At 54.1% G+C, this 20,170-nt stretch overlaps 1 protein-coding gene across 1 annotated transcript in view; it reads right to left on the bottom strand.

Moving 5' to 3' along the window:
* Positions 1-2,319: 2,319 nt before the first annotated feature.
* Positions 2,320-20,170, bottom strand: part of VWA1 (von Willebrand factor A domain containing 1) — a 29,728-nt gene continuing 11,877 nt past the window's right edge. The window contains exons 2-6 of the mRNA XM_074934058.1: positions 18,639-19,202; positions 9,089-9,367; positions 7,841-8,113; positions 6,533-6,802; positions 2,320-4,640 (exon numbers count right to left, since the gene is read on the bottom strand). Of these exons, the coding sequence (XP_074790159.1) occupies positions 4,600-4,640; positions 6,533-6,802; positions 7,841-8,113; positions 9,089-9,367; positions 18,639-19,202 (1,427 nt within the window). The 3' untranslated portion in view covers positions 2,320-4,599. The remainder of the gene's footprint in view (positions 4,641-6,532; positions 6,803-7,840; positions 8,114-9,088; positions 9,368-18,638; positions 19,203-20,170) is intronic.

Genomic DNA, 20,170 nt, shown 5'->3' with positions numbered 1-20,170 from the left:
GAGATGAGCTGTTATCGATTTTCTCTTCTAGTTTTCCTATGCAGATGCTGCATTTGCATGGGATTGGTCCTCGGTCCATTTGAAGGCAATGCTCCCCCCAGGCATGCAGTTTGGGGGTGATGAAGGAGAGAAAGCTCCCCAAAGGCAGAGGCCAGTAAGGTAGGCAGCGCTCTCATTTTCAGGTCATCTGCAAATGTTTCTTACCTGCCGGTCTGGTTCCTCTGAAGATTTTAAAGGCTGGGATTTAATAACATACTTCATGGCAGAATGCTGGAAGGAAGCCATCCGTCCCCCTTTGGCTGTAGCACAGCCGGCCGCTCCCCCATCAGAGCATGCAGAAGCATTGGCTTCAGCAGCTGCATATGGTAGGGACTCACGGTGCTACAGGAGAAAGTACAAAGGGGAAAGAGGAGCCCTGAACAAACGCCATTGCTCTTGGGAGCCTTTCATCCCACACATTGTTGTAAGAGCACTTTCCTGGCAGGCTGAACACTTCCCCCTGGCCTGTGGGAACTGGTCCAGGTTTTATACCCCACAGAACTATTTTCTTCTCCTGACCAATGACAACAAACCCTCCCTCCCGCAGTCCCTTACCCCACCCCTTCTTTCAATAAATGGGGGAAGGCACTGTAGCTCCATTGAAGTCAATAGAACAATGCTGATGGATGCCAGCTGAGTACCTGCTTCAGTAGCCCTCTGGGCGCCAGTAGCTCTGAGCAAACGGGACCTCCCTGCTGCTTGGAGACAATTGCTCAAGCACATAAGCCAGAGCGCAGCTTCCCTTTGAAGTATGCGTGAGCCTGGGATGTTGCAAGGAAAAGCTGCAAGAAGAATTCACCCCAGAGCAGCAGGGTTTGTTATGAGTTAAGAAAACAAAACCACGAGAGTTAAACTCTAGAGCTGAGGCCAAATACACTGGCTTTTCCTGCAGAGAACAGCTAAGAACATATCCCTGGGTAGACTGCGATGTTTCAGCTTGGAAAAGAGATGACTAAGAGGGGGATATGATAGAGATCTATCAAATCATGACTGGTGTGGAGAAAGTAAATAAGGAAGTGTTATTTACTCCTTCTCATAACACAAGAATTAGGGGGCATCCAATGAAATTAATAGGCAGCAGGTTTCAAACAAACACAAGGAAGTATTTCTTCACACAACGCACAGTCAACCTGTGGAACTCTTTGCCAGAGGATGTTGTGAAGGCCAAGACGATAACAGGGTTCAAAAAAGAACTAGATACATCCATGAAGGATAGGTCTATTAATGGCTATTAGCCAGGATGGGCAGGGATGGTGTCCCTAGCCGGTTTGCCAGAAGCTGGGAATGGGTGACAGGGGATGGATCACTTGATGATTCCCTGTTCTGTTCATTCTCTCTGGGGCACCTGGCACTGGCCACTGTCGGAAGATGGGATTCTGGGCTAGATGGACCTTTGGTCTGACCCAGTATGGCCGTTCTTATGTTCTGATAACAAGTGAACTAAACTGGAAGGTTTCACTCCCTTTCCAGGTGGAACAGCACATGACTGGCAGGCAGTGTTCTGAAGAACCAGGAGGCCTCAACAAGAGGAGGCTGGGGAAGCACCCCACAAAAACGTAGGGGTTCCTGTAGCAGATCCCACCAGTTGTCCCAGGTGGTGCAGTCTGCAACACTGGCCAGCACCAGGTGCTTCAGAGAAAGGTGGAAGGACCCCAAAGTGTACACAGGGTACAGCACAGAAGTTAAATACATCCAAAGACATTACACAGGACGACGGTAGAAAGTTGCTTTATCTCCCACCTTTGTGGCATTGACAGAAACAGTCAACATTATTGTAAATCTTATCTAGGTATTTCTAACACGCCCATCCTTGTGGTATGTGTGGACCGTGCCAAAAATCCGGTTACTGAAACGTTCAGCTTGGGAATATAAAACACACACAGATCAGACAAATGGCAAAATTAAGGAGCCAGATTCTCAGTTGGTGTAAATCAGTGTAACTCCATTGATGTTATTTTGATTTACAGCAGCTGAGGATTTTACAGCAACATTAGCTTGGTTACATTGCATATCCGGCAGACGTATTTTAATATTACTTTTTATTCAGTCCAATACATACCTTAATCAGTATATAGAAAGAGGGTCTCCCTAGAACCGCAGATTTTGAGTATTTCCATCATAAGTTCTTGTCACAGCTACCTACCATGAAGGTGTATGCGAACAATTATATTGGGTCACTTATAATTAAAATGAATACCAGGTTTTCCACACATCCCCCTTATCGGAAAAAAAGTTACCTTTAACCTATTTGCCACCTTGTAAGCCAGCAGGAAAGAATCAGTCCAACTCAATAGATCTTGTATATTTAATTTACTGTCTTCAAAAGAACGCATTACAATAGAGGGAAGGCAATGTTAACGCATAGTAAGTTATGCCGGGGAGTTGCACAAAATTAAACGATCTCCGTCTTACAGCAAGAACGAACAAGATGCTTTTACATTTTACTGCATAAAAGATTCGGGAGGCTGTATCTTCCCCTTGATGCAAGTGTAACCTCAGTGTTAGTCAATGACACACGCACCTGCCGAAGGAGAACACAGGCCCTGTAAGCTCCCCTGCTGGAGTCAATGGGTGACAGTCACCTCTGTGCAAAGGGCCCGCCCAAGGTCTCTGCCCCATGTAAGCCACCCAGTTGGAGTTCAACACATCGGGTCCAATCAAGTCAATGGCAAAACTCCCACTGACTCCGAAGGTGCAGAATCAGGCCCCTGACGGGCTTGCAGGATCTATCACATGGCTTCCCAGACATACAGGACAGCTATTAAAATGCTTCACATGCAGGTTAAATAAGCAATGAAGACCAAACAGCGCAAGCGTTTCTAGGGGAATGCATGCACGTTGGCGCTGCACCCTTAGGCACAGAGAAGTATGTACATCTCCTTCACACCCTACGCCCCGGCGGGTGGAACTGCACATCCAAAATGGCATTTTCACTAGGTACTAAAATGATCAGCCACCTCACTTCCCCCTACACACCTTCCCATCCCGAAAAGGCAGCAGGACCAAACCTGGAGGGCGAGAAAACAGCTAAGCGGTGTTCCTCCCACAGCAATCTCCTTTTACATGCAGCGCAGGATTTGAGGCAGGGCAGCAGCTATTTGAAAAAGTTTTTGATGTGACTATAGTGGTGGGGAAAGGTTCCTGGAGACCGCGAACAGGAAGCGGCAGTGCGAGCTTCCCCTATATGGCCCTGCTGATGGGACTCAAACTCATTCAAACGGGACACGTCTAGGGGTGTGAGAGTAAATTAATCTCCCTGATCCAGGTCGTCCTGGATCTTCCACCTGCTGGGCCAAACTAGCACCAACTATGTTGCTGGCTTGGGGTGTGTGTGTGTCTGTGTCTGTGAGAGAGAGAGAGAGAGAGAGAAACGGCCACCTCAGCTGGCCTTTCTGTGCCCACGACATGCTGCTTCTGATCCCAGCAGAAGCCAGAAAAGGGTATAATCTGGTACCTGTTTTGGTTTGAGGGGGAGGGGAGAGCAGGATTTCCTGAAATCCCTTCATTTCTGAGCAGATGGCAGGGGGGGAATTTAATATCCATGGAAGTGAGAGACTGAAGCCGTGTTGATGGGGCAAGCCCTATACGTGCTTCCTTTACACAGTTCTGCCAATGCATGTCAACCTTGACCTGGAACAACCCTGCTGCTCCATTCCTGGGAGTTAATCATGCAAAGACTGCCAGTCTTCGGAGAGAGACATAAATCAAGGTCTGGACTGGTTGTGGTTATTAAATAACCCGGGGCGCTTTAGAAGAGTCAGGGAGTTAATCACTGTGTCCTCGCCAAACTCCAGATGGGGTCTCACATCTCTTCTCTCCTCTCCCCAAATGATCCTTCTAACTGGATCGTCCCTGCATATTCTAAGCTCCTTTAAAGGCTCTGTCCCTTCCACATGAGAGGTGGCTGCATTTCAGGGACGGATGACGGGAGCACCGTTGGGATGCTCGCTGAACATCATGTTTGGATGGAAGGTGCTATTCATTAGGTGAATCTATTCTTTGCGGTCCTACCCTATTCCCTGTCACAAGACCTAGATCTGCCTCCCAAACCCTCTGATCTCACTGGACACAATTCACCCCTGGTCTAACTCCAACAGCTTCAGTGGAGTTATACACCAGGGACCAATTTGGCTCCCAGCCACTTGTGATCAGTGCCAGGTCACTTATACTCTGCAAAAACCAAAACAAGACAGAAAATGAATAAAAAACAGGAAGCAAACGACAGTTCAGATTTCCCACTTTGTCTTTCCGTCGCTAATTTTTCAGGTGTAGGAACATACGAAAGGGTAACACAGAGGCTACCAGAATTTTTAACCTGCACCCATTGCATGGCTGGGATCCATCAGCCCGTCTGCTTGCTCCAGCCAGCCAAGCCATGTGATAAGCTGGGGGTCGCACTTTACAGTCTCAGGAGCCTGTGGGCTTGATAACAGCTAGGGGGAACCACACACCTCCAGGGGTAATGCAGGATGGGAGCTGATCTGTGAGGTTCCCCCCCCATTCACCCTTGTCCAATCCTTTCCCCTCGCTCTGTAGGGGAACAGCTCAGTCCAGTGTCCCTCACGCTCTCCGTCTGTGCTTGTATCCTTGTGTAGCTGTCGCTGGAAAAGGGCCAAAGGACAAATGGTCAGCTCTGCCCGTCTGACCCTCCGGGGAAATCTCAGAGAGCTCACCCCCCCACCCGAGACATAGCTCCACCATCGCTCCGGTCTTTACGGGGGGGGGGGGGGGAAATATCTCAACTCCACCCTCCCCCTGGCCTAGGATGCCCAGATGTTCCGGTTTTATAGGGACAGTCCTGACAGTTGGGGCTTTGTCTTATATAGGCGCCTATTACCCCCCACCCCGTGTTCCAATTTTTCACCCTTGCTGTCTGGTCACCCTCTCCCTGGCCTTGCCTAGCTAGGCAGTGTCCAAGCTCTGACCTTTCGTCTCTGTCCACACAGGAAAACTCTTCTCCCAGCCTGTCCCCTCCCCTCTCTCGACTACCGCAAACTCTTCCCCAACACGCCCCCTCCCCGGTCCATTCATACTCAGATCCTCTTCCTTTACTGTCACTCTGACGATATCGCCCCCTCTCTGAATCCCCCTGCTGCCTCCCCCTCCCCCATTTCACCACGTCAAGTTCCAATCTTGTAGTTTTCACCTTCCAAGCCCTTCTCAACTCAGCCCCTCCCTGCAGCTCTGCTTTGGTCCCTTATCTCACCTTCCCCCTGGTGCAGCCATGCCAGCACACCCACCTGCTCCTCCCATAAAGAGGTCCCTGCACTTTCTCCCGCCCTGTCCCCAATGCATGGGACTCCCCTCCCCAAACTTCTCCTCCTTCAAGACAGGGGACGATAGGCAGATGGGTGATGTCAAAGCAGCACTGGACACCACCAGTAAGATTTACACGCTGCAGTTCCAGCACCCAGGTGCCCTGCTCCTCTCCAGCTAACCCCAGCTACTTTTTTGCAGGGAGCCTTTTGCAGCTGGCACATTTCCTCCCGCCTGCAAAGCCGCAATTCACACCCCTAGGCCGAAGAACAGGGCCATGTAGACAAGCCACAGCCACTTGGGGAAGCCCTCTTATTAGAAATGTGTGAACAGCTGGATGCATCACAGCCCGGGGATGCCTTGATTGTGGGGTGATAGATCGGTATACCAGCCCCCAGCACAAGAGCAGCGTCATGGCAATTAGAGCCTGATCCAATGCTCACTGAAGTGGGTGGAAAGATCCCCTTGATTTCAAAGGGCTCTGGATCGGGCCCTCTAAGAACTGAAAGAGGATTTCAGTATCAAAGCATCAGCAGCCTCTGGTGTGGGTACCTCCATTTTTACGTGACGAACTCGAGACCCCTCAAAGAAGCCCAAACTTCCAGGCTGCGCTGAGCACTCGCCTTGGGAAAACCAGGCTAAGCTACAGGTGTCTCAAGCATGACACCCAAAATCACTCATTACTTTTGAAACTCTCCACCACTGTCTCAGCACTCGGAGAACCCCGCTGCGCCGTTAAAACAGGGCTCCTCAGTCAAGGAACCAGAGCAAATCAACCTCCCAGACAACAGCGCTTCTTGGACAGGGTCAGTTTAAAAACACAGAGGATTTAAAAGAAATCTGTCTAGGTCCCAGGTCCCTCTACTGCAAGTTACAAACCGGAATCCTGCCAACCCAGCCCCCCGGGTCTGATTTTCACAGGCGCTGAGTATCTACAGTGCTCACGGAAGTCAATGGGGACTGCAGGTGCTGAGCACCTCTGTAAATCAGGCCACTTCGGTCCTGCTCCGTGCCTCTGGCTGTACCCAATACACACTGTCCTGTAAGAGCAGCAGGTGCCACTGGGCATGGGTGGGCACGGGCCTTTGGGGTGCTCTGCCCTATGGGGTTCAGCATGCAGTGACACCAATTGCTACTGGGCCAAACTGGCACTACTGCATCCCCTCACAGCCCCCGCCCCTTGCACGAAGGCGCTCGTGCATTGCCCTGTCCAGGCGGGCTCCTGTCCCCGACTCACCATGCTGCATGTGCACCATCCGGCATAGCCCCTTCCCCGGCTGGTTCCTGTACATGGGCTTCACACACACTTTGTTGGCAGTGCCCGAGGCCAGGTCCGTCAGGAGCACACTGTGGATCTGCGGCGAGACGCTGAGGAGCGACGAGGGGCCCGTCTGCCGCCGGCACCTCACCCGGTAACCGAGGACTGGCCCATCGGCCGAGTCCCAGGAGGCCTTCAGGGTGTTGGGGCCCATGTCCTCGAAGCGCAGGTGTCTCACCTTGGAGCTCTCTAGCCGTGGGATGGAGAGAAGAGCAGGTTAGAGGAGCCCAGTCATTTGGGGTCATCCCTCCTTCTGGGGCCCATTTTCTGGGAAGAGGGCGGGGTTGACAGCTCTGCAGGCCACAGGCCCCTGTTTATCCGCAGAGCAGGGACAGCCTGGGCAGTCGCCGGACTCCCTCTGCATGGCTCCCCGTGCCCTGGAGGGGCCTGCTCCAGGCAGGAGGGGATAGTTCCATCTCCAGGGCTCGTGGAGTCCTCAGCATCTCTGCTGACACTGACACCTGCCCGTGGGAACCGGGCTGTGATACCCCCACGCCCCAGCTCACCTCCCATCTCCGCCATTGCTCACTCCAGAATCCTTCTGCCTAAATCAAGCCAGATCTCGCCTGCTCTGCCAAGCTAAGCTCCAGAGACTTCACTTCATGGGAGCCCCTGACACATGACCCCCGTTAATGAGCTTCCACCCCAGTTACACCAACCACACTGGCGGAGTTTTGGCCATGTGCCCGAGGGGAGCTCATGACCTCCACCCCTCCGACGCTCCAAGAGACAGGCCACGAGGAAGGAGAGGACGACAGCACCGACCTTCCGTCCCTGGGGACTCCAGCATCCTCCCAGCCACCTCTGCTTGTGATGCTCCAGGTGGCTCAGGGGACAGACTCCGTTGGAGACCTGTTGCACACCTACTGTCGAATTTTCATCAGTCCTACGCTCTGTCACGTTTCTATGATACACACGCTCTGTTCCCTGAAAGCTGCATCGTCCCCCTGACCACTTTCTGCCCCCGGCCCTGCTAGGTGGCTTGGCTGACCAGCTCAATTGCTGGAGTCCTTTCCCTGAGGCGCAGCGCTCCCTTGTCGTGGGGCGTTGACTTTGCTTGCAAAGGTGAGGGGGCTGGGAGACACAAAACAGAGGGAGAAGGGCTTCCCCCGCAGTGCCTGGTCTGGCCAAAGAGGGGGTCACATTCTGGAGGAACCCCAGGCCACGCAGTGTTATATCACAACTGGGACGGCTGTGTCCTGTTGGCAGAGGGCCCCGCTCACTCACCTTCCTGTGTGCAAGCTTTGGCCGACAGGGCTTTCTCTTTCCCCGATTTATAGATGGCCGCCACCGTCACCAAGTAGGTGGTGTTGGGGGCCAGGTTCTCCACTACCGTGCTGTTGTGCGCCCCGTCCACTTCCAGCAGCTTAGCCGAATTGCCAGGCAGCGGCCCGTACAGGACCTGGTAGCTTCCCACGCTGTCTGGCGTGGGAGCCCAGCTGACGCGGAAGCTGTGCGGCTTGGACTCCGAGATGAGAACCCGAGTTGGGCTGATTTCCTCTGCGGGAAGGAGGGAAAGGAAGACAAGTGTTGGTGTGATTCACGGCAGCAGAGCGAACTCCAGCCAGAGCAGCATAAATAAGCTGGGAGCCTCTTGGCCATCATGGAGGCAGAAGCAACTCGTCCCCAGTCAGACACGTCGACACAGCCCAATCCTGCTCTCAATCAAAAAGCTGCCAATGGGTACTAGTTTTCTGCACTTCTCCCTCAAACGGGTCCAGCTTCTGCTCACAATGTCACCCTCTAGTGGTCACCGACTCCACGTCACCCCCTAGAGGTCACCAGTAGAGGATGGGACGCTTGCTCCTGCCTCAGCTCAGACACCTGGGTCTTTCAGCTCAGGGCGGAGTGGCTCAGGGTTTTAGACCCAGGGGTCCCGGGTTCCTTCCCAGCTGACAACGACCGCCCCCTCAGTGCGTGGTGTTATACATGCCTGGGTTATCACACGGGGATAGCGAGACAGGGAGTACAGGTCTACGGAGCTCTTTCCACCTGCTTGTGCTTTGCTTCCCTTTACCCCGATGGCATCCACCAATCAGCACTGGGTAAGCCAGGGGAAAGCCGAGACTTCCAGTTTCCAACTAAATTCTGCTGTTTTTTTCTCTATATTCATGAGAACGGCCATACTGGGTAAGACCAATGGTCCATCTAGCCCAGGCTCCTGTCTCCCACAGCGAGGAGTGAACAGAATCAGGCAGTTGGGGTGACCCACCCTGTCTTCCCCTTATAATCTGCAGAGATTTTAAGGCCAGAGGGACTCACTGTGTGGCCATGTAATCTGACCTCCTGCGTAACCCAGGCCAAAGAATTCCACGGATTGATTCCTGCATCACGTCCACACCTCGTGGCCGAGCTAGAGGGTCTCTCTCAAACCCATACTCACTCTCCTCATGCCTCGGCTCTAAGGTCTGGGCCAGGGACTGTCTGCGTTACGTGTCCATATGGCACCGAGCACCATGGGGCTCATCGTCTTACCTTCCAGCGTGGTGACCCTGGTGGTTTGTGGAGGGATATAGTGCTCGTTGGACTCTGGAATGAGCACGACCTCGTAGGTGGTGTCTGGCGAGAGATCGCTCAGGAAGAGGCCAGTGTGATCCCCGGATACTTGCTTCACCAGCTTTCTCCTCGGGTCGTCCGTAGGGGCGTACTCCACCATGTAGTAGCCAGTGTCGCTGGAGAGGAGCCTAGGCCACGTCAGACGGAAGCTGCTGGAGGTGATCTCCACGGCGCGGAGCCGCTTGGCTCGGATAACATCTGGGAGAGAAACAGCAATAAGAAGTTACTGGAGGATCAGAGAAGTCCCACTGATTCTCCGTGCCTGTGCAAACAACTCCCTCCCATCACATCGGCAGCAGCAGCTTCGTTAAGCACAGAAAATGCAGGTGAGCATTTCGCATCGCCCACGTAGCTGGGGTTCGCCTCTCATGCTAGGAGCTCTAAACACATTAGAAATAATTCTACACACAGCTCAGATCACACTTAGTTGCAATGCAGCCACTTCTGGGGTGGAACAGGGCAGCTGGTTAGCAGCTCATAGCAACACCGCACAACAGGTTGGAGCTGGGCTGCCATGAACCAGTCCCTTTATTTTTTTTTTTATTAAAGATTTTGGAGCCACAAAATTGCCTCTAGCCTTTGCCTCAAAGCCATGAAGCGAGTGTAAACAGAAGCAGGGGAAAGTGGATCATTTTCGTCACTTCCAAGTGACACCCCCTTGTATCCGTTATCATCCATAGAGTACCAGGGCGGCGCTTGTAAAGCAAGTGCATCTCTCTCCTACGCCCACCAGATGGCGGTGGAAACCACCCCCCAAAAAGCTGGCACAGGGCTCAGAACCGCACAGCTGTGTCTGTCTGTGGCGGGTGGCCACTCTACCCCAGATGCCCACTAAATAGTACCAGGCCCTCAGCTCCAAAGAGCTCTCGTTCAGCAGCACACGCTGCTCAGAGCTGGAGAGAGCAGCTCCAGCTGGGACAGGACAGGGCAGCTCCACCACCGCCCGCCCTGCCGCCGTGCCCCTCCGCATCAGTCATATCCCCCCCCACCGCCGCAAGGACTGCATGGAGGGCAAGCTATTGGGATGGAGACACCTGCCTCACTGGGGCTGTGCTGAGAACCGCCCCCATCCCCACCCCACGCTCCTCTCACCCTGGCCCCCGACAGTCCTGGGCTGGTATGGCTGCCAGGCGGAACTGGGCTGGAACCTCCGACCCCGAGGCCGGGGTGGCGTTGCTGTGCTTGCCGGGTCGGGTGAGACCCAGGCCAGCCCAGCCCTGCAGTAACTGGCATGCAGCAGTCATCTCTGTGTGCTAACACCTCGGGGGGGCACTTCCCCGGCCTGCTGTGGCAACCCCGGCCCTGCTGGGACGTTCACGGGGAAGCCGACTGCGTTTGCACAGCGTGCGTTCCCCGCCTAACACGGGGATGGGGGCCTGCACATGGGCACAGCCTGCTGCACGCGGGGGCAACCGCTTCCCTTGGGGGGAAACTCTCCTTAGCTCACACCGGGGACAGGAGGGATGCGCCACCTGAGAGGCAGGCCGTGGTACTGTCCCCGTATCACCAGAGTGGGGAACTGAGGCCTAGCGAGGTGAATGGTCTGGTTATCCTGCCCTCTGCTCCCATGGACTTCTGGCCAGGAAAGCCTTGCCCGAACTCACACAGAGTCAGCGACAGAGCTGGGAACAGAACCCACGAGCTCTGACTTTTAGTCCCACGTGGGTCCACCCTCCAGAGGTCAATCCCCTGCCTCCCAAGGAGCCAAGTCAAAGCACCAGCTCCTCTGAAGTGCCCAGGGTCAGCCAGCATGGAAGAAGAGGCCGTTCTCCCCAGGAGACTCCATGCCCCAGCCCTGCTGCTGTGGAAGGGAGGCGGGGGAGAGTTAGGGGGTTGTTTGGCATTTGCTGAGTCCCCTGCATTCATGCCGGCTGAGGTCACCCATCCCAGTGCTCCACAGATGCTCCATTGTGTTGTGGCACCCCGTGCTGCAGAGTTCCCCGCCCCTTGCCCTGTCCACTCCTTTCCCCCATTCTGTACCAGAGGCGGCTATCTCCAGGGCTGGCAAAACAGTGGAGCCCCCATTGCCCCCTGCCACCACTGATTCCCTCTGGCCACGTCCTTTGCCACCTTCCTTGGTACCATTGCCAAGCCCTTCTCTGCAGCCCTTGGCATCTCAACTCCACACCTCTGGCGCAAGGGCCTTCTCCTCTGCAGCTCTCACCATTCCCAGGGCCTCAGCACCCCCTCGCCTTCAACATGCCCCCAAAAAGCCTTTTCTTCCTTGCTCGAGCCTCTTCCTCTGCTGCGTTTCCTTCCCTGCAGAGCCATCTGGCTGCACAAGCTGGAGAGGCTGGAACCCGACTGTGGCTTTTCTATTGCTCCTGCAAGGGGGAGCAGGACATTGCCTGGGACTGGCAGGGCTCCCAGCCGGCATTCCCAAGGTCTTGAGCCTTGTTAGAGGAGCAAACCCACCTCTCACTGTATTGGCCCGTGGGCCTGCCCAGTGCACTGCTGATGGGCTGCTGACAGTGCAGATGACTGGAAGCAGCAGGCCACTGTCTGATAAGAGACTCCCCTTTGCTTTACTGGCTCCAAACCACACAGCTTCCTGCCTGAGTGGGAAAGGGAGGAGCTGGGAAAACTCAGTTCAGCCATGAGCCCGTGATGCCAGCCACTGGCAGAGGGGAAGCCTTTGCCTGGGGCTTGGACCAGTAGGCTGTCCTACTGCATCCTCCCCTTCCACCTTGAGCTCAAAACGCTTTACACATATCACTGTCCAACAAGCACAGGTGGGGAAACTGAGGCACTGAGCACAGACCTGACTTCCCAAAGAGCACACAGCAAATCCACAACAGAGCTAGGAACACCACCCAGATCTCAGCCTGCCCGGGAACCAGAAGCCCAGCCTTCCTCCTTTAAACTGCTGGAGTTCCAGGCCAGCTCCCTGGTAACCAGAAAGCAGCCTCAGTTTTTCCTTTGAGCTGTTTATGGGCTTGCCCAGCTGGGCAGGAACATTCCACATCTGCCATGCCCTCGCTTTCCCCCTTCACCAGGCAGCAGCATTCAACGCCCCCTCCTCCCTGGTTCCCACCGTGCTTTGTAAGAACTCCCTGCAGCCCTGGGAGCTGCTCCCGATCCTGCCACTCCATGCAGTGCGATTCCTAAGGGCACAAAGGACTAGCTCAGTTCAAACCTCAGAGACTGAGATTGAGGTGCTGGAAAGAACATTTATCCTGTCAAAGGCCAAATGCACTTGGGCTGGAAATGAATCATCTCTGAGACAGAGCCCCCCAGGGGTGTTGTGTGAGAATCGGGGGGTGCAAACTAACATTGCTCCGTCCATGGAACTAACCTGTTTTACATCAGCTGGAGATCTGGCCTGTAGCTTGCTTACAGCACTGTGCCCTGCTGCATCGCCGGAACTGCCGTGGCCACCAAGCAAAGCCAATAAGCCACAGAGAGCAGGGCACGTGGCTTGTTTGATTCAGCACCCTATGAATTTCTGATCTAAAACTAACGTTAGGCTTGCAGGATGTTATTCCCTAGGCATCGATCCCAGCTGAAGCTTTCCAATCACCAATGATTACTGCACCCCCGACCTCCCCACACCCGCCGTTAATGATCGGACTCTCACTCATTGCGTTTTTGTGGCTCATGAAAGATGGACACAGACAAGCACTTTTCACAGCCATAAGCTTGTTGGAAATTTCTTGACTCTCAGTGAGCCCAAGACTAAGGTGGCAGGAAACCTCCTTTCTTCATCTGCAAAGGAAATATCGTTCTTCTCTGTGCAATCGCCTGGGTCGGGACCCAGGAGACCTGGGTCCAGTTCCCAGCTCTGCTGCTGGCTTGTGGGATGACCTCAGGCAAATCACTTCTCCACTCTGTATCTTGGTTTCACCATCTGCAAAATGGGGAATAAGGATACCGCTCTCCTTTGTAAAGCCCTTTGAGATCCAAAGTGCTGCATAAGAGCTAGGCATTAATTATTGTTCTTATATTACCACCTCCACCCTGGCTCAGCTGTGACCTTGGACAAATCCCTTCAGCTCTGTGCCTCAGTATTCCTATCTGGGCTATTGATATCTACCAACCGTTCCGAGGCACTGGGATGGAAAACGCTAGGTGCTAATAGGATCAGGCTCCCAAAGGTTGATTTCAAACAGAATGACCAGTCGTCGTCCATTTTCACAAACAAACGCAGGTTAGAACAGACTGAATTCTGCCCATCGAGGGTAGGGCCTCACATCTGCCGAGCCCGGTGGGCGCTATTCTTTATCAGATTGGGAAAACGTGCCCTGACTACACAATGGGCCCAGGTCCCTGACACGGAGCCTTCGCCGTGGGCTGCGGAGCTCACAGACGTGCTGCTCTCCCGGGGGCTGTGCTGGAGCCGGCTGCAGTTTCTGTTGCTACTGTGCATGCAGGGTCCTGCAGCGGAGAAGGTGCCAAAGGGTGATGTCAGTTTCTACAGAGCACAGCCACCGATCAGACATGAGCAGGGAGAGACCCACACGTCACCCCCCCCCCGGAATTCTTTGATTGCAATCCAGGTCCGTCCCTCGGAGAATAAAGCCAGACTCTCTCCTCCAACTACAGTAGCTTGAGAATAGGTGCGTGTTTCTCAGCATTTTCAGGGGACACTAGCAGCTTAATCATGGGCCACTCTTCTCACCTGCGCTGGTGTACGTAGAGAGTAACCCACTGGGAGTCAGGAAGGTTACACTGTGGAACCAGGCACTGCCATACTAGATTGGACCCTGGTCCATCTGGTCCAGTGTATTTCAATGCCACTCTCTAAGAAGCAGCCTCATCGCCTGCACTACGTTGCTCAGCCGTTTCCCCAAGATCCGATTTGTTTTCTCTGCGTCTGGCTGTCTGTCGTGGGTATTTCCCTGGTGCCCGTTGCAGGCTGTGATGGTTTGGCCTGGTGAAAGGAGCAGGATCAACAGCCTTTAGCCCTTTATATCTTCGCTGTGGAAGGGCAGAATGGAGAGCATCCTATATGCTTGCTGTCTGCTGGCCAGCGGAGAGCGGCGCATTGACAAGGGGGTGACAGACTTAGGTTCCGTCAATTCAAGCAGGAAAGCGAATGCCAGTGATTGTCTCCGCGGATTTAAAGTGATGGCGGACAGCTTAGAAGGGGTGCCCAACGGCCCCCCTAGACTGGGGGAGGCCAAGGCGGTGGGGGTGGAATGAAGTAACTGTGGGGGAGACAGTTGCCTTGGTCAGTCTCCTAGCCCAGCCTGAATCTCCTCTCACTTACAAGAGTTTTACACCATCACAGCCCCACTGACTTCAACAGGGCTACTCCGGATTGACACCAGAGCAAGCCGAATCAGAACCTGGCCCACAGTCTGTCAAGCCCTTTACACTCACCGACCTTCCCAGCGCCCCTCACCGCAGGTCAGTTGATATTATTATACACATTGTATGCGGAGGGAAACTGAGGGAGAGAGATGATGTCACTCTTCCACAGAGGCAGGATTAGAAACCAGCAGGGGGGAGCCCCCATATGTCCCAAACACGAGTCTATTCCCCTTCTCTCACTCACTCTCAGCACTGGCTTGGATCTAAAACTCCAGCATGACTCCCAGACCAGACAGCTTTGGTTTATTAGCTGCCTGCTTAGATCTCTGAGCAAATCTTTAGAAGTGAAGGAGATAAAGGCTAATGCAGCTCATAAAAGAGGTGTGGCCCCTCCGATTTACTCCTTTTGTGGGTTGTTCCCATGCTCGTGTTCACACCTGAGGCAAGTGCTGCATGGGAGCCAGGTCCATACTGCGGGTGTATAGCAATGAGCGGGGATGAAACCCAGCCCCTTCCTGGGCAGGGGTGGAGGGAGGAAACTCGCCAATTTCATTACAAAGCTCATTTGTGCACCTACAAAAGGCCTTTTAACTCACTATCTTGTTTCAAGAGATGAGGACAGGATAATGAGGATAATAATGGCAGCTCCAGGCCTTTTCCCATGCTGCCCACTCGCTTGGAACGGCCTCCCTGCACTGCATGCCAGCTGCCTTCCCATGGCATATGTGCTTTGTGAACCCACAGCTATGGGGAAGGAAAGGCAAAGGGGTCTGCACCGGGGCCTGCTCTTGGCAACTCCCACCATTTTATTGAGGCAGTTGGTATTTTTCTTAAAGCCCCAGCTCCTGGAGTCATGGGCATAGGGGAGAATCCTAGATTCATTTAAAAAAAACAAAGAGTCTAGGCTTCACCAATGCAGAGCAAAGCTTGGCCTGAGTGCAAGCCAGATGCTCACAATCCAGAAGGCAAAGGAACACAGCATGTATTATTGCTGACAATCTCGTGATCTTCACGCCAGATCCCGGAGGGGCCTGACTTATGATTGGTGTGTGCTAGGAGCTGGCGATGACTCCCCCCGGCTTCTGGGCTGCTGCAGCCCATTTGCCAGCTGGGGTTTGTCCAGCACCTCGCACATTGCAGCCCCGGCTGCGAGATACATAGTACGTGCTCCCTGATCCCCTAACTGGAGGAGAGGGGGAAGCCCCGGCTTGTCACCCAGCTACTCTGCAGATGTGGTTGGGTTTCTTTTCTTTTTTATAGTTATAACGTGTGACTTTTTCATCCTTGGTCTTCTAAATATTGGCTTTTCTTTAGTGACAAAATTGCTGTGTCAATAGGAGACCATGGAAAGGGTTAACTGGCTCCTCCACACCGAGCTCTAACCAGTCTCCCCTAGCAGGGGCCGCGCAGGGAAGGAAAATATCCTTTCCAATAGAGTCCGCCTCCAGAAAGTGACTGGAACGCCTCACAGGGCCAGAGGAACTTGCTCAGCTTCCCAAAGAAATCCTAGAATACTAGGAGGCTTGGGCCAGGCCCCAGCTTTGCAAGGGCAGGCAACACCCCGAGGAATGGCACTGAAGAGCCGCGTGGAGGACGAGAGTCGTAGGTAAGGACGTGCAAACGAGCACAAGGCGTTCGCTTTGCTTCGGCAAGTCTGACCATGAAAATCTAACCCACCTTTGGCCTTCCACTCTTACCAATCACTCCAATTCCACAGCCACACTCACCACAAACAGGCTTGCTGCCAACATGCTAACCTTGACTAGTCTGGCCAGGATTTTCCTGGAATCCCGCTAGGAACCCTATTTAATGATTATTAAGAGAGCAGCACGACAGGTGGCCTCAGGGCAAGGCCTTGATCCTTTGGTGAACGCCAGCCGCCGCAGATACACACAGCCACGTTAGGTTAGCTCTGTTCCACGGGGTAAGCGCTAAGCGAGTCGACCCTGCCAACAGTTCGATCAGCACTGGGTGTATTCTGTGCGTGCAGCGGGTTCTTATGATTATTCTCCTTTGTTTGGATGGGACAGCTTCGAACCGCTTGACGTCTTTGAAATGTTTGTTTAAAACTTTTGGAAAATGTTCACTGTCCATTTAGAAATCAAATGAACCCACGGTAATTTACTGCCCTATTGTTGAGTTCTACAGAGTCACTTCATGCTTTATGGCTTCCGGCTACTTGATGGACATTAACGAAGTAATCTTCTAAGGCAAGCCGGTGTTATCCCTGTCTTACAGAGGGAGAAACTAACTCAGGGAAGTTAAGTGACTTACCCAGTGTCCCAGAGGGAATCAGTGGCGGAGCTCGGATACAACTTGGAAAATCCTAGCTCGCACTAACACATGCCACTCAAGAGCCCACACCACCACCTATGTAGCCTGGACTGGTGTGTTTACATACTAAAGAACAAATTGTTACATCAGGCTTACTGGGCAGCCTGGTAATCTTTTTTGCTGGAATTTACTAGCGTGCCACAGAGAATTAGGCACCAATCTCCCCTTATGTTTCAAAGGGATTTGGGCACCTAACTCTTTATTTTCTACAGCTAAACCTCCTGCTCTGCTCCGAGTTCCCTGGGTAACCATTAACCTGTGGAGACAGAAGAAAAGTTCTTGGGTCTGGTGCATTTTCCTGCCTGGATTGACGATCAGGGAAGCCAATGACCTGCATCTGTGATGATTCATTTCCAGATCTGGGGGGTTTCAAAGGAATCCAGGCAACTCGTGTCTGAGCTCCCTTCTCTTCTCCCCCACCCAGCAAATCATTGCAACGCGAACACAGCTAACTGCCCCCAGCCCGCAGAAGGGAACAGACCCTGGCTTGTTTCCATTGTAGCGTGCAGGGGGACATTACCGCTGCAAGACCTTGTGGGATCTTCCCCAAAGGGAAGACAAGAATTTGTCCCCACTCTACCCCCAACCTCCTCAAGGCATGGGGTCACTCCTGGACAAACAAGATCAATGCCGCAGCTGTCCTAGGTCAATAGGAGGTCTCCCCACCAGCCCACACTACGGTCCCAAACTCTGTTAGCAACGGATGGGGAAGCCAATCTACCTGACACAGTGGCAATGCAGAGTGTCTAGGGGGATTCATACCCTGCCAGCTCCTCAGGGCAGGGGCCTTCTTCTTATCTTCACATCCGAAGAAACGCGGAGCACTGGAGCCAGATTTTCAAAGGTATTTAGGCACCTAACGACGCAGACCTGCGCCTGGCAGGATTTCTACGAGCCCAGAATCAGGTTAAGCCCCTAACTCCCATTGGTTTCATGCCTAGCCAGTTTAGGCACTTTAGAAAATCCCCCTCAGCCCCTAGCTGAACAGTTAGGCACCTAAATACCTTTGAGAATGGGGCTTTGTCACGGCAACCCACACGGCGTGGCGCTAATGGGGGCTGGACCTCACATCGAGGTTGAGGAGCCTGTTACAGCCTCGACTAGCAGAGCTGGATCTGTTACCTCAGGCAGCAGAGGCTCCTGCTTTAAGACACGGAGGCCCCAGATCCAATCCCTTCTGCGGCTGCTGAGCCCACCCGGGGTGCAGTGCGCGCCGTCTCCCTCAGCACACATCTGCGTAGGATACCAGCTGACCCCGACTTTCGCCCCTCCCCAGAACTGAGCATTCTCAGAGGCGCTGCAAGGTCTGGCCACATGCTGCGATTCAGTAAAATGGGCTTAGCCCAGTGGTCCTCAAACTGTGGGGCGCATCCCCATGGCGGGGGTGCAGAGGAATGTTTGGGGGGGCACGGCAGGGAAGGAGTAGCACCCAGCCCCGCTGCGGCCCCAGCTCCTGGCCCCAGACCTGCACCCCCGGTGTGGCCCCAGCCTTGCTCCCCTTACCCCGTCCATGTCCCCCTCCCCTTCCCGGCAGCCCCACTCCCGGCCCCTAGGGTGGGGTGTGGACAGGGGCAAGGGGGGATGCGATCGTGAAAAGTTTGAGGACCACTGGTTTAGCCCCTCCGCGTTCTTTGTGGGACTGGAGGAGCCGTTCTTGTGGTGCCCCCGTCCCCCGCCAGAGGGCATGGAGGAAATGCTGGGAGATTCCCAGCCCTGGCTTTGCAGGCCAGAGACCTCCACAGAAGGTTCGCAGAAATACCTGAACCCTAGGGCGCTTCCCCAAACCGAGGAACTGGCTGGCATTCACCCATTCCCCTCTCATCCCCTGCAAAGGGGCATCGCTAACTGGAACGGCTCTCCCCAGGCAGCCAGCTCACGGTACCTATGATGGCGTCCCTCAGCTCCTTGGTGATGATGGGCAGGTCATCCACATCCACAAAGTACAAGTGCTTCTCTGGAGGCTGGCTGGCAGCTGCTGAAAGCTCCAGGTAGTTCCCCCGCCCGGTGCTGATGATGAAGACCGTGACCTCCATGTCCTTCAGCAGCTGCATGGGCTGGGAGATGTCATCAGTGGAGAAGCCATCCGTCACCCACACCAGCACCTTGGGCACATCCGCCCGGGCGCCAGCTTCATCCGTGAAGAACTTCTCCTTGGCGAAGGAGAGGGCTTTGCCCGTGTTGGTGTCCCCCATCAGCTGCTGCGTGTCCCGGATGGCCTGTTGCACCGCCCCGGTGGACAAGTACCGGTCGAAGGGGAACTCTATGGTGGGCACAGTGCTAATGTGGATGATGCTGGTCTGGACGTCGCTGGGGCCAAAGGTGAAGGGTCGCAGGAGGCCCCTGATGAACTCCTTGACCCTAGAGAACTCGTAGTAGGAGACACTGCCAGAGCTGTCCAGCAGGAAGAGGAGGTCCCCCTCTGAGTCTGGAATGAAGGGCTGGAGACCTGGCAGAGAGAGACAGAGAGAAGGTTTATTGCAATGATGTGACCCAATCCAACCCCTGCCACAGGAGTCTGGTAGCAGTGAATTTGCTCATTTTTGGCCAGATCCTGAGGTCCATATGCAGGCGCTCCAATGGGAATTTGCCAGAGTAAGGACCTCAGGACTGGCCCCGTGTTTATACATTTTCTGACTTGGTATAAAGACTCCTGGGTTCTACTCCAGGCCCTGCCACTGACCCTCAGTGCCAGCCCGGGCAAGTCACGTCACCTCTCTGCACCTCCCTTTCCCTGCCTGCATGGCAGCATTCATTGTACTTATCTGCCTCACCTGCTGGGTGTGGAGCTTAATTTCTGCAGAGCAATCTGAGATCCTCAGATGAGGAGTGCGAAGCAAGGAGACAGACATAGACAAAGGCTTGTACCTTTTAATATGGCCACAGACTCCATGTAGTGACAACTTAAGAACAGAATCTGGTTCTCTAAACACCCTTCTAATGGAGACATTTGGAAGCACTTAACCCAGAAATGGGAGTGCATGGAAGGGTCTAATCCAAAGCCTGTTGAAGTCAACAGCTTTGGCTGTTTGGACTCTCTGTGTGATGAAGGCTGGGGTGAGAGGCGTTTGCATGATCCCAAACGGGAGGGGAGGCGTTCAGGAGACAATCGCTCCCATGCAATCTGGCATGTCTGAGGGCCCCGATGCTACCTGCACAGCCCCCGGGCTGCAGCACAAAAGGTTACGTTTGGACCATGACTGCAAGCAGAGGCGTGGCTCCACAGTGTGCGAAGAGCCGTGCTACAGCACCGCTCCTGGGACCCGCGCCTTCCGCGGGAGGGTTAAAATCACGCAGGCAGCTACTGTAAACAGGATCCTGGGTCACCCAAACACAGCCAACAAATCCCAGCGCTGCCGAGCACCTCTCACCCTCCTGCTCTTGCCAAAGGCACTGAGTCAGGCCTGGCCTCTGCAA

Source organism: Natator depressus, chromosome 18, assembly GCF_965152275.1.
Source record: "Natator depressus isolate rNatDep1 chromosome 18, rNatDep2.hap1, whole genome shotgun sequence".
NCBI lineage: Eukaryota > Metazoa > Chordata > Testudines > Cheloniidae > Natator > Natator depressus.
Note: the sequence above shows the minus strand (reverse complement) of the source record. Positions and strands in the feature narration are given on the sequence as shown.